The 14496-nt window shown below is 44.6% G+C and overlaps 1 protein-coding gene across 4 annotated transcripts in view; it reads right to left on the reverse strand.

Annotated features, from left to right (window-relative positions):
- Nucleotides 1-14218, reverse strand: part of LOC149185415 (uncharacterized) — a 48338-nt gene extending 34120 nt beyond the window's left edge. The window contains exons 1-2 of one of the 4 annotated variants that reach the window (XM_089417935.1): nucleotides 13809-14218; nucleotides 11704-11955 (exon numbers count right to left, since the gene is read on the reverse strand). In XM_089417935.1, coding sequence (XP_089274061.1) covers nucleotides 11704-11955; nucleotides 13809-13931 — 375 coding nt within the window. In that variant the 5' untranslated portion in view covers nucleotides 13932-14218. The remainder of the gene's footprint in view (nucleotides 1-11703; nucleotides 11956-13808) is intronic. The other 3 variants (XM_089417934.1, XM_089417932.1, XM_089417933.1) reach the window with 3 other exon arrangements.
- Nucleotides 14219-14496: the final 278 nt, after the last annotated feature.

The following is a 14496-nucleotide window of genomic DNA, read 5'->3' on the forward strand; positions in this document are numbered from 1 at the left end:
TCTGCAGCCCAATCTTCATTTGCTCTATTAGCTAGGTGAATCCATTTGTTTGTGAATTGTGCAGAACATACACTACAGCCAGTGGCATCATATCCTCTGTTTGGGCATTGGGAGTATAATGGTATAACCTACTGCCCACTGCCCAGTCAACCGCTTGCTTGAATGCTGGCATGGGACATACATTGGTGCTCTGGAGTCTGTCTAATTACTGGGTAATGACACGGCTACAGCCATTCTACCTACAGCATTCTCATATTGGTCAATTAGCTGGTTTTAATCCATTGCCCATGTAAGTGTAAGTCACTAGAAAGAGCCCAGATTAGCACCATAGTTCCTTTACTCTGCCGCCGGTAAAAAAATGTTCTGGCTTGGTGCAAAAATATGCAACAGCATGGATTTCCCAATTGCTCTGGCCGCTGGTATGAAATATTGCTCAGTGCTGCCCAACTCTTCCATGTGATGTGGGGTGAAAACTTGCAGTCATTGCTGTAGTCTGTTTGTGTCCCTTTGAAGGATCAGCGATTGCAATAAGCTATAGCCATAGCCATTGCTTGAAGTGATGCAGATATTATACGCTAAGAGGTATGCATCCAAGGCATCTCTAAGCCTGTACATTTTACCAATCACCTATAGCCATTTACATATAAACAAAAATATATATTGTGCTTAGCTTCTTGAAGTAACAAAGTCGAGAGTCCAGTGAGCATGATTTAGAAGCAAATATGATGAGTGTAATATTCCTAATTAGCCATGGCTGATTGGAATATTCGATTTTGCTCAATTTTTCCTTCTATAGTTAGTTATAAATAAAAAGGTGAGGAAAGGGGGACATAACTCACTTTTTGAATAAAGTCACTCCCTAGTAGCACAACGTTGTAACTTAAAAGGGGAGCCAAGGGGGCCAAAGGACCACATAGAGAAGGGGGCCCACGTAGACACTTGGAGGGACTGTGCAGATGGAGAAGGAGCACATGGCAAGAGAGAGGCTACGTTGGAGGAGGTGGGCCTTAGGGTTTTGAGAGAGGCCAACGTTATAAAGGAGAGAGGAGCCTCCTCATTTGGGCATTGGATGATGTTGCATTTGAGCTAGTCACTTCGACTTAGAACACGCTGGCTGTTTAGCCTGTCTGCAGCACTGTTTAGTGCATCAAGTGTCTCCGCTCGAAGATCTCACCCTTAGCCCCGGGGGACTTCGAATGCCTGCTCGGGCAAGGTAGTTTCATCAATATTTTGCAGGAGGAGCGATCTCTGGGGTTGAGAAGGAGCTCAGCATTTTGATGACTGCGCAGTCTTGAGAAGGGAGGAAGCAGTCTCTTTTGGTAGGAGCTCCGAATTGGGTTTATGTAGAGGATTTGAGCTTGGAGATTGAGCAAGGGATCAGCCCTTGCATATTGGATGTTTTTGGTAGAGTCTAGGGTAGAGTTTTGGAGGATTCTCTTCAGGGGCGGCGCAGAGCCTTGAGGGATAATGTAGATCCTCAAAGGGGGTGATTTTCGGGGGTCAGCTATTTTAGAAAAGCTTTCTGGGCTTTTCTGGGTTTATTGAGCAGAGGTTGATTCCAGAGTTTCAGCGTTTTCTGAGAAGGGGAACAATGCCAAATCCTCACTTGATTCCAGCAGTGGCAGCAGCACAGCAATTCTCTGGTAGCTTGGACACAGTTCAGAGAGAGGCCATTTCCTTACCATTCTGAGTGTATTTCTTCACTTGCCTTGTGCAAGTCGAGGTGCTATCTTTCTGATCACCTCTTGTACTCTTTCCATTACTCAGTATAATAAAATGGCTTAGCATTTCTCTCTACATTTCTCGAGTATCTGCTTATATTCCATGTATACATTATTGTATGTTGCACTACTGTTATTTTTATCTCTTTGAGCTTCCCGGCTACCATACCATTTGTGTGTTTTTCTCCTATACTCTTAGACAGAGTCTGGAAAGGGCCAGGTAGCCTCCAGATCTCGTCCTCTTTTCAGAGGCGACATATCTGGTAAACGCCCTCCCAATCCATCTCTGGTTGGAGTTTGCTTGTGTTTGAGGGATACCCCTGATAAGGGATATTACAGTGGTATCAGAGCATAGATCTGGCTCAGCCTGTGGAGCTAGCAGTCTATGACACCGAGGGAGAAGCCCTACATCTGTTACAGAGGTAGGAAATATAAAGATATTGAGCGTAGGTTGCAAAACACCTACAGAGAGGGAGACTATGTTCGGGTGGTGGACACAGAACAGGAGGAGCCTGTGGTGAACACAGAACAGGAGGAGCCTGTGGTGGATGCGGAACAGGAGGATCCAATGGCAGATGAGGATGGGAAGAGATTTACGGACATGCTCCTCAAATCAGTACAAGATCTGTCGAGGCAGATCAAGGTGATGGGGCAAAGATTCACGGCAGTGGAGGCTAGACAGCGTGAGAACCCACGAGTTTTCCAGGTTGGTGAGGGATCGGGTACATCCCACCATTTGCCAGAGCAGGGTGCCACTCAGCGTGATACTACTCAGCAGATGACCTCACATGCCCCTACACGCTCTACCATGCCCAATTTCCTAGGAGCAAACACAGGGACCGGAGCCCAGCAGGAGGCAGAGCCCGATCATATGGGCGATTATTTTGCAGAGTATCAGGCCTATGGGCAAGAGTTCAGGGATGCTCTCTCATTCAGAGACTTTGTTCAGCTCCAGCGGGATAGTAGACCCCGTGACCATCACAGAGGATACCGGCATTATCATGATGGAGACACCCACCGCACAGCTAGTAGATTCCACTTGCCTATGTTCGATGGCTCATCAAACAGTTCGGCAAAGTCTTGGGTGGAGAAGCTAGACATCTATTTCCAGCTAACTAGATGTCGGAGACAGAGGCCATCAAGGTGGAGACATTAGATTTGGATGGTGAGGCCCAGGACTGGTGGTTCCATGGGATGGTCACACTCGGACACTCCACAGTGATGACATATGCCGAGTTCACCAGGAGATTGATAGAGAGGTTTGACCCGGGGGATCCGGAACAGCACTTTGTTGAGCTAACGAGGCTCAAATAGACCGGAAACCCAGAGACCTACATTGCAAACTTCTTGAGGGTTTCAGTGATGGTGCCAGATCTATCCGCGGCACGGAGAATCTAAATGTTTGTTGAGGGGTTAGCAAAGCCACTGCGGGGTCTAGTCAGATCCACTAGACCAGCCACACTCCAGGATGCTATCAGCAGGACCCGGGACTTACAGGATGTCTTACCCAGGACCCGGACATCTCACTCCCAGAGATAGGCTTTCTAGCCTAAGCGGAAGGATGTGAGGATTCTGCCTCCAAAGGGGAATCCAGGACGAGCACAGATTGATGATGATGCCAGGAGGGAGCTAAAGAAGAAGTGATTGTGCTTTACCTGTCAGGAGCCGTGGGCACCGGGACATAGATGTGCTGCTAGCAAAGCACATTTTATTGAGGTCTTCTCCGAGAGCAGCGAGGAATAGGATGAGGAGGATGATGTGGAGACAGGAGATAGTCATGCAACGCAGGATCCTTTGCCACCTCCACCACTAGCAGCAGGTGGTGCAGCTTTTGCACCTACCGGAGGGGCCCTTGCAGCATTGCAAGGAGTTCCCAAGTATTTGACGTTGTGCGTAGGGGGACAGTACGTGGCCAGCGAGTATCAGTTTTGGTTGACAGTGGGGCAACCCACAACTTCATCGATGAACAGATGGTTGAGCGGAGAGGTATATAGACAGAGAGCTTTGATGGCTTTTCAGTTTTGGTCCCAGGAGATCAGACCATGGTGTGTGCTCGTTATGTCCCTGAGTTATCAATGACGATGGGACCTACACACTAACTGACCACTTTTTCGTGGTCAATATTCTGGACACCAACATGATATTGGTTGTTCAATGGCTTATTACTCTAGGGAAAGTCACGATAGATTGGAAGGCCCTAGAGATGGAGTGGGATGATGAGAAGACAGGGAGGCATGAGAAGATACGAGGACAGCACACATATCCGCCTCAGACTGCTTCGGCTCATCAAATGGAGGCAGTCTTCCGGAAGGGAGACGTAGAGTGGGCAGTGGAGCTGCGTGCATCAGAGGCAGGGGCTACAAGGCAGACGATGCACCCAGAGATACAGTCCATCCTTGACTAGTATGCCACAGTGTTTGGGGAGATTCCGCCAGGACAGCCACCGGACCGGGGGTTTTAGCACACCATTGAGATTGAGCAGGGCATACAGGCAGTAATTACTACCCCCTATAGGCATGAGATTGAGCAGGGCATACAGGCAGTAATTACTACCCCCTATAGGGATGAGATTGAGCGGGCCATTCAGGAGTTGTTGGCTCTTGGGCACATTCAACCGAGCACGAGTCCTTTTGCTTCTTCTGTGGTGTTGGTGAAGAAGAAGGATGACACATTGAGGATGTGCATTGACTACAGGGCCCTGAACAAGAAGACCCTGAAGAACAGGTACCCCATACCCAAGATCGATGAGTTGATGGATGAGTTGAGAGGAGCACGGTTCTTCTCAAAGATTGATTTGAAATCTGGGTACCATCAAATTCACGTGAGGGAGCAGGACATCCCAAGACCACCTTCAGGTGTCACTATGGGCACTTTGAGTTTTTGGTGATGCCCTTCGGGCTAACCAACGCCCCAGCTACATTCCAGCCCTACATGAATCACATCTTCCACAGTCACTTAAGGAAGTTTGTGTTGGTGTTCTTTGATGATATTCTCATTTACAGCAGGACTTAGGAGGAGCATCTCCAGCACATTGAGATAGTGTTGCGCATCTTGGAGGAGCAGCAGTTCTATGCCAAGCTCTCCAAGTGTGAGTTTGGGTTGACGAAGATGTTGTACTTGGGACACATCATAGGGGTGGACGGAGTGAGAGTCCACGAGGAGAAGATCAGGGCCATCAGAGATTGGCCGGAGCCGAGAAACGTGACAAAACTTCAGGGATTCATTGGCATTTGTACTTACTACCGGAAGTTCGACAAAAGTTTCTCAAAGCTTGCTGCACCCCTGACAGATCTGACGAGGAAGGGGGCATTCAATTGGTTAGATACAGCGCAGCGAGCCTTTGACAGGCTCAAGCAGGTTATGAGCAGTTGCCCAGTGCTTGTATTGCCGGATGTTTCGCAACCATTTGTTTTGGAGTGTGATGCGTCGGGAGAGGGGATCTGCGCAGTGTTGATGCAGGGAGGTCACCCTATAGCCTTTAAGAGCCGGAAGCTCCTTCCGCATGAGAGGTTGTATTCTATATACAACAAGGAGATGCTGGCCATTATGCATGCATTGGCCAAATTCCAACAATATTTAGTGGGTAACAGGTTCAGGGTGAGGACTGATCACAACAGCCTCAGGTTCTTTTTGGAGCAGAAATAGCTACAAGAGAGGCAGCAGAAGTGGATCAATAAGATCCAAGCATATGACTTTGACAAATAGTATGTCAAGGGTAAGGACAACGTGGTAGCAGATTCCCTTTCACGTAGACCAACCACGTTGTCTCTTATGAGCTTGGACACAGACTGGAGGGCTCGATTCTTAGTAGAGTACTCCAAGGACAGATTTGCATGTGAGGCTCTGGATGGGCAAGTGGCGGATGACAGGTACAGGGTAATCGATGAGATCACCTACTATAGGGTTTGGATCTTCTTGACTAAGGGATCTCAACTCAAGAAGAAGATACTTCAGGCATCACATGATTCACCATTGGCCGGCCATCAGGGGTTTACCAAAACCTACAGGGCCATTAGAGAGAGGTTCTCATGGAAGGGCCTCAAGGAGGACGTACTCCAGCATATCCGAGAGTGCGATATTTGCCAGAGGAACAAGGGGGAGATGAGCCATCCCGCAGGATTATTGCAGCCTCTTCCCATTCCGGAGGGGAAATGGGAGTGTATTTCGATGGACTTCATCACAGGGTTGCCCATGGTGCAGGGCAAGGATTGTATCTTTGTCGTTGTTGATCGACTGACAAAGTACGCACACTTTTTCGCCATATCCGCACACTACACAGCAGCGCAGGTGGCCGAGTTGTTCTTCAAAGAGGTCTTCAGGCTACATGGTCTTCCTAAGACCATCATCAGTGACAGGGACAGTCGTTTCATGGGCGGGTTTTGGCAGGAGCTTTTCCGGTTGGTGGGGACGGAGTTGACACCGAGTACCAGTTATCACCCAAAGACGGATGGGCAGAGAAAGATAGTTAACAAGTGACTGGAGGGCTACTTGCGTAACTATGTCAGTGGGCAGCAGCAAGCATGGCTGAAGTGGCTACATTTGGGGGAGTACTGCTACAACACTACACATCACATGTCCATTGGTATGTCACCATTCTATGCTTTGTATGGATATCATCCTTTATCCTTTATTTTCGAGAGCCAAGATTTGGATCCAAGAGAGTCAGGATATCCTCCGAGCTCTCAAGGATAATATGGCTACAGCGCAGAACCAGCAGAAGTTGTACGCTGACAGGGGTCGGGTGGAGAGACAGTTTGAGGTAAGGGACTTGGTCTACCTACGATTACAACCATACCGACAGTCGTCACTGAAGCAGAAGGGAGCTGAGAAGCTCAAGCCCTGCTTTTATGGGCCATACAAGGTGATATGCAGGATTGGACAGGTTGCGTATGAATTGGAGCTGCCCAAAGGCAGCAAGATTCATAATGTTTTTCATGTATCATGCCTGAAGAAGGCATTGGGGCAGCAAGTGACAATGACAGATGAGCTACCACCCATGGATGATGAGGGGCATTTGGTGTTGCAGCCAAAGGCTATTATTGATACCAGGGGGAGGCAACTACAAAGCAGGACGGTCCGGGAATTCTTGGTCAGGTGGAAGAATTTACCGGATGAGGATGCCACTTGGGAGAGTGAGGACTTTTGCAGCATCCATCACTTCAGTTGCTTGAGGACAAGCAACATTTTGCCAGGGGAGACTGTAATAATCCTAATTAGCCATGGCTAATTGGAATATTCGATTTTGCTCAATTTTGCCTTCTATAGTTAGTTATAAATAAAAAGGTGAGGAAAGGGGGACATAACTCACTTTTTGAATAAAGTCACTCCCTAGTAGCACAACGTTGTAACTTAAAAGGGGAGCCAAGGGGGCCAAAGGACCACATAGAGAAGGGGGCCCACGTAGACACTTGGAGGGACTGCGCAGATGGAGAAGGAGCACATGGCAAGAGAGAGGCTAAGTTGGAGGAGGTGGGCCTTAGAGTTTTGAGAGAGGCCAATGTTATAAAGGAGAGAGAAGCCTCCTCATTTGGGCATTGGATGATGTTGCATTTGAGCTAGTCACTTCGACTTAGAGCACGCTAGTTGTTTAGCGTGTCTGCAACACTGTTTAGTGCATCGAGTGTCTCCGTTCGGAGATCTCACCCTTAGCCCTGGGGGACTTTGAGTGCCTGCTTGGGCAAGGTAGTTTCATCAGTATTTTGTAGGAGGAGCGATCTCTGGAGTTGAGGAGGAGCTGAGCATTTTGATGACTATGCAATCTTAAGAAGGGAGAACGCAGTCTCTTTTGGTAGGAGCTCCGGATTGGGTTTATGTGGAGGATTTGAGCTTGGAGATTGAGCAAGGGATCAACCCTTGCATATTGGAGGATTTTGGTAGAGTCTCAGGTAGAGTTTTGGGGGATTCTCTTCAGGGGCAGCGCAGAGCCTTGAGGGATAGCGTAGATCCTCAAGGGGGTGATTTTTGGGGGTCAGCTATTCAGAAAAGCTTTCTGGGCTTTTCTGGGTTTATTGAGCAGAGGTTGATTCCAGAGTTTCAACATTTTCTGAGGAGGGGAACAGCCCCAAACCCTCACTTGATTCCAGCAGTAGCAACAGCACAGCAATTCTCCGGCAGCTTGGACGCAGTTCAGAGACAAGCCATTTCCTTACCATTCTGAGTGTATTTCTTCACTTGCCTTGTGCAAGTCGAGGTGCTATCTTTCTGATCACCTCTTGTACTCTTTCCATTACTCAGTATAATAAAAAAGCTTAGCATTTCTCTCTGCATTTCTCGAGTATCTACTTATATTCCATGTATACATTATTGTATGTTGCACTACTGTTACTTTTATCTCTTTGAGCTTCCCGGCTACTATACCACTTCTGTGTTTTTCTCCTATACTCTTAGACAGAGTCTGGAAAGGGCCAGGTAGCCTCCAGATCTCATCCTCTTTTCAGAGGCGACATGTCTGGTAAACACCCTCCCAGTCCATCTCTGGTTGGAGTTTGCTTGTGTTTGAGGGATACCCCAGATAAGGGATATTACAATGAGCCAGTGAAGGCAAAGACTGCATCATAGCAGTGACTCAGGAACAGGCTACAACTTCTCAACATGCATCTTAAGGTCTTTGAAGCTCAGAAAGAATGCCTATAGGTCGATAAAGAGGCCCTCTCAATAATACTCCAAGTCACTAGGCCACACAAATTCCAGAGTCTGAGCACTTGAAGTCACTGACCAATCATGCATTCAACACATACACAGGGAAACTTGCAAAAATATAGCAAAATATTGTAGCAGTGAATAAGATATATGCATCCTTGACAGTGTTGGGCTGGAAAGATTAGTGGAAATAACAGATGAATGCCTTGCCTGACAGCAGGCTTATTGTCAGGCTCATAATGGAAAATCAAATGAGGCTAACAACTGCACAGAATACCCTAACAATTACACAAAATGCCTTCGACAGTGGTCTGCCATAGAGAGATGAATGGATCATGCAAGTTGATAGGATTCAGCCAGGTTTCAAAAAAACTAGGCAACAACTCCACTTACCTGTCCTGCCAGTCTCCAGTAAAGAGATGATGGCACAAATGGATTTTCCGTCTGCAGACTGCCAAGATCTGTCAAGTGCAACAACCAGTTGCCCCAATCCATAACCTATCCGACTAACTTCAGTTGCACAGAAGTTACAACAGCAGACGCTGGTGACTAGACACCTCAACCCTCGAACACAGTCAGAGTACTAGGAACATAGGCCCAGCAGTTAAACTACCCATTCCCACTGCCCATTCCTGGAGCAACACTTCAATTCAATGGTTAAGGGTGCAAATATGGTTCAGTCAATTGATCCAAGATACATGCCAGCAAAGGACTTGTGAAAATACAGGCCTTCAGCTTAATCTTGCAGAGGTAAATCCTCTTAACAGCGAGTTCAGTACTTAGAAAACAGGATCTGCAGATCATTTTGGGAAGCCAGCTCAAACATGTTGACATTTCTGCAAGAAACAAATGACTTGTGCTCCTACTCGTGCAACAGTCGCCCAATTGCTAAGCCTGAGAATTTTTTAAGAATGATTTCGCTACAACTATGAATCAACTCAAACTGAACTAGATAAACAGAGATCCCCATCCAACTTCCACCACATTTCAATTTCAATTTTGCTGATAGATTTGTAGCTGGAGTCACTTAGTTCAATTGACCTTCACTCCTCGACTCCACATATGAATCAACTCAAACTGAACTAGATAAACAGAGATCCCATCAAACTTCCACCACATTTCAATTTCAATTTTGCTGATAGCTTTGTAGCAGGAGTCACTTCGTTCAATTGACCTTCACTCCTCAACTCCACATGCCAACCCTCCCACTTCATATTAGTTTTGCAGCTCCACAGCTCTCAATACAGTATTCAGTAGACCCCTATGTTGTGCCATGTATTTCACTGTATTGCACTAAACACGCTCTAAATTCAAGAATGGGTCCTGGCTTATTTTGATAGACGTATATGGGTTATTTGTTTGTTCTTTTATGTGGGCTGTTAGTTTGGCTGTACTGCATTTGCACACGCCTGCTCATATTAAAATAACGTAAAATAGTGCGAAATGTGGATACTTGGGGGCTGACCAATGAACATGTTAACACCAAGCAAAATCTGGTGTTAAGCTCGGCACTTTGACTCCTGTGCCTGTGACAGAAAACAGAGGTCAAAGCAAATTTTTCAGAGAGTTGTTTCTAAACTTGTACTTGCCTGGAAAAGAGCAATTCATGAAGAGTTTATGGGAATTCTTCCCCTCAAATGATGATTTGTTGCCATTGAGAAGGTTGTTGTTTCTAAACTTGTACTTGCCTGGAAAAGACCAATTCATGAAGAGTTTATGGGAATTCTTCCCCTCAAATGATGATTTGTTACCATTGGGAAGGTTGATCTTCCATTTTTAGGTGCATTCCCAAAAGAGATCCTCATTGTTTTCTGATTTGTTACATACTATTACTGACACCAACAGCAGGCTGCACTTACCAGCACAGAAGAAGCACTGAATGCAAGGTGCTATCCATGTTTTGAGACATTCTGGGAAGGTTGATCTGCTGGTTTTAGGTGCATTCCAAAATGATCCTCACTGTTTTCAGATTTGTTTCATACTGACAGCTGCAGCAGGGTGCACATACCAGCAAGGGGCACTGAATGCAAGGTGCTATTGATGTCTTGAGATTCTGTGCATAAGCACTGTTTCAGAAGTATAACCAGAAAAGAGGACACATCCTTTAAACACAGTTTCCAGCCTGTTTACACAGAGACCAGTAGAGAGGCAAGTTAAAGAAGGATAAAGGCACTTTTTCTTAGAAGGTTTTAGGTGCTGATCTAACATAGATAATGGCCACAAGAGGGTGCCTCCAACATTTTAATCCTCTGCCTGGCCTAGGGGCACACTTCTTTGGGAGTTCCATTCACTAATATCTGGGCAGCACAGTATTAGCATCAATTAAGGAGTTACACTTGCTTGATTTAAAACAAGGGTTACACTCCTATATTAAATCAGCCTGATGAAGTGTGCCTCAGTTGCAAGAGTGACATTTGATTTAATACAGGAGTTACACTCCTATTCATGAGAACACACTCAAGGACGGTGTAACCCCACATGAGGGACACTTGATGTGCGAGTTACACCACACAAGGTGGTCAACTCATTTGGGAGTCACTTGTCCTATTTTAAGCAAGAACGAATGCACCCTAGATGGAGGAGAGTCCTTCGAAGTTACATTTTCCTCTTTTCCTCCATTCACCCAATCGACTAAAGCCCCAACCATCTTTTAGTTAAATCATTGAATTGTTAACACTAATTTTTCTAAGGAAACTCCCCTGGGGCTAGTATGCACTAGTCCAAAGAGAGAGAAAACTAGCTGAGGTGACAGTGGACTAGTTCTCTGTTGTTGCACCAGTGATATTCTTGGTGGTTTCATGGCAGATCACCAAGGACAATTTCAAGCACTAGCAGGATGTAAACAGTGTAGCTCACAGTTGTAAATAGCTAAGTAAAGGGAAATAGAGTGAAAGCACTCGTTTAGGCTACACCATTGATCTTTCTCAGCGTCTGTACAGCCAGATATTTGTGTTCATGTGCATCTGTTTGGATTTATCACACTCGCTGAGTAGTTTAGAACTTGATTGTTCATTCTTTACTTTTTTGTTATATCATACAAAACTGTATGTTAATTAGTTGATTAAACTTTTAAAAGATAACAAAAAGAGTAAAAGGTAGTTCGTTAGCTATGCATGCCTATTTAAGTAAAGGTAGTTCGGTGGCCATGCATGTTATTGTTCTTCTAAGATATTGTATTTTCCCCCCAGCTTGTAGTGACTGTTTTAACTTCTTCATGCCATAATAAGCTAGGAACTTCATAACATACAAGGACTAACCATTGAGTACTTATTTTCTTGTTTTCCTGATCAACAGAGAAAAAATGTAGTGAATCAAAAACTAGCTAATCTACAAGAAAACATACCTGTCCATCTGCAGCACATGTAACAACACTGCGGTCATCCGTGAAAGGCATAATCCTGGCCTGAAATACGTTACTTCCATGACCAGAAGGAAAACTAAATACTTTAGTTTTAGCATCCCAATCCCAAAATATGATCTGTTTATCATCAGACCCTGACACAAGTATATTGCCAGTTGGATTGAACTGTACAGTATTTACACAACCGTCATGTGCTTCCAGCTTTGCATAGAGCTCCAGGTGCCGAATGAGATCCTACCAAAGACAACAATAGATATAAGACGCCCACAATCATGTCCTGAAGATCGATATTTTTACTGCAATGTTTAATGCATGTTATGTACTATTCACTGCAATGATTAGCCCTTTCAGGCCTTAATTTTGGATATTGTGGAATTGAGAATGCTTCCAGAAAAATCCTCCAACTGGGACACCAATTGTACCCTGGTAGTGACCTATCTGCCACAATTTATTGTAGTGTTCTATGTAGATAACGTTCTATAAAAAGAAAATTTGAAGTATGTTTCAAAACAGAAGTTCCAGGACTAATTAAGAAAAATACAGCCCACTGCACAGATCCAAAAACAATAATTAAGGTAAAAAATCATTCATGACCCAAAAAACTCAGTCTGAGATAGCACACCTGCTCCTGTGAAACCAAATACAAAATACCCAAGCTTGTTCTGTCAACGAAGCCCGGATTCTCAGTACCTGGGTACAATTCACCTTTTGGCGTAGAGAGAGCGTACTCATATCAGCATATTAACACAAAAAGTCCTCCTTGAGCCAAAGGAGTCTTACATGGGACAGCACACCTGCTCCTAGGAAACAGATACAAAATAACCATTGGGCCATTAGAAGAAAACATAATAAAAGCCAAGCTTGTTACTGCACTCAGGCAAAGATTATCAATTCCTGGGCACAATTCACCTTTTGGCATTAAGAGTGTATTCATGTTGGTCTATTAACACACAAAGTCGTTCTTGGCGCAAGAAACTGTGATATAGGACAGTGCATCTGTCCCTGGGAAACCAGAGACAAATAACCATTGTTTCTTAACAAGGAAACGTAAAAAGAGCCAAGCTTGATGTGTCAATCAAGCCCAGATTTTCAATATCTTACAGCAATTCGCTTTTTGGCATAGAGGTGTATTGGTATCAGTGTGATGATCCCTAGGCATTAGTGTCATATCTGACGAATAGGCGAACCCCAAATATAGATTTCAACATGAACAACCAAGGTCTAAACAACCAAATTGCTAAAAGACTAGAGTGTTGTTGTAACTATGAAGTGGTGCCAATGTGGCGTTGGTTCAAAGGTGAGGGTGATGGCTTGTATTGCCATACACCAGGGTATCAATCTAGGGGAGTTCCTCCCGCTATAGGTGAATGTTCCGGGTGCCTTTGGTGGAACAGTTTATCCCTGTCTAGCATCTCAGGTGAATGTAGGTTTGACCTTTTTGAAGCAGTTAAGCCTTGGTTGACACCTGAGTCTGCAAAAGTGGAAAAGTTGACACGCCGATATAATGTCACTTACAAAAACTAATGCAAAACTAAATCCCCTGTGAGTACAGCTTGATTTAGAGCTCTGAATTCGCAATCCTTAAACAAAAGACCAAACCAAGTCCTCTGCAAAGTCCCCGCTATCACTAGTTTGTCATTCCAGTAGCTTGTTAATAGACTTACTGAACAGAAAGGAGTGGAACTCGAAACCTCCTGTACAATCAATCATCTCAAAAACTAGAAATCAGGCTCAGTGACAAGAGAATTTCGACTTAAATATTCCAAGATTAATCCAAAGGGTGAGAGCAGTAGATTTCATGTGATTCAGAGATCGAACTGGCAATCCTTAACCAAAAGCACAAACTGGGTCCTCAACGAGGTCCTCTCTATCAATAGTTTGTCCTTCCAATAGCTTGTTAATACAGTTGCTACAGCGTGGAAACACCTATGTGGGTTTGGAACTCGCAACCTATTACAGCATCAATCATTCCCAAAAATAAAATTCTGGCACTTTGACAAGAGCATTCTGACTTGGGTATCCCAAAGCGAGCAATTGAATATTGTATTTTATATGAAACCAGAATGAACATAATTGAAGTTACAAACCTGAGAACCGCCCATTTGGCGGGCAAAGGCCCTTGGATGCAATTGCCCAGTCTGGCGCTGCCATATCTCCTCAACACCGCACTGGTACAGCTGGGCCTCCTTCCTGACTCTTCTGCCTTCCATTTAAATCAATCAACGTCAAATTCAAATTCAATTTCAGCTTCTCTGGTAATGCCTGCAAATACTACCTCTCATCGTCGTCGTCACCATTGTCTCTCGATGATGACGGAGATGTATATGGCAAAAAAACCAATCATAGAAACCTTTGTGGATGCAAAGAGCAGTAAAGCCAGAAGTTGCAGCGACCAAACCTATCGATTGATCATATTAGTACACCGAACACTGCCATGATAATAACGGGTAGGCACCTGCCAGGGGATGACAAACAAGAAACGATGATGGCACCCAGCACTATAAATAGGGGGCTGTTAAATTAAAAAAATAAGAAAATAAATATTAATGTTCTTGAAAGGCCGAGAAAGATGATAGTTGTATTCAGCTTTTATTTATAATTTATATTATTGTTGAAAAAATATGTTTTTTAAACATTTTAATTTTTGGAGTTTTGCCCCGAATTTAGCATAAATTTGTCTTTGCCTAAATCTTTATATTATTGTTGAAAATTAGGTTTTCATAATTTATTATGGTTTTGCTTAACCATTTTAATTTTTGGAGTTTGCCTAAATTT

The sequence above is a fragment of the Pinus tabuliformis genome, chromosome 3_2 (genome assembly GCF_031772625.1).
Source record: "Pinus tabuliformis cultivar Carrire ecotype Pingquan chromosome 3_2, CPIR1, whole genome shotgun sequence".
Taxonomy (NCBI): Eukaryota; Viridiplantae; Streptophyta; class Pinopsida; order Pinales; family Pinaceae; genus Pinus; species Pinus tabuliformis.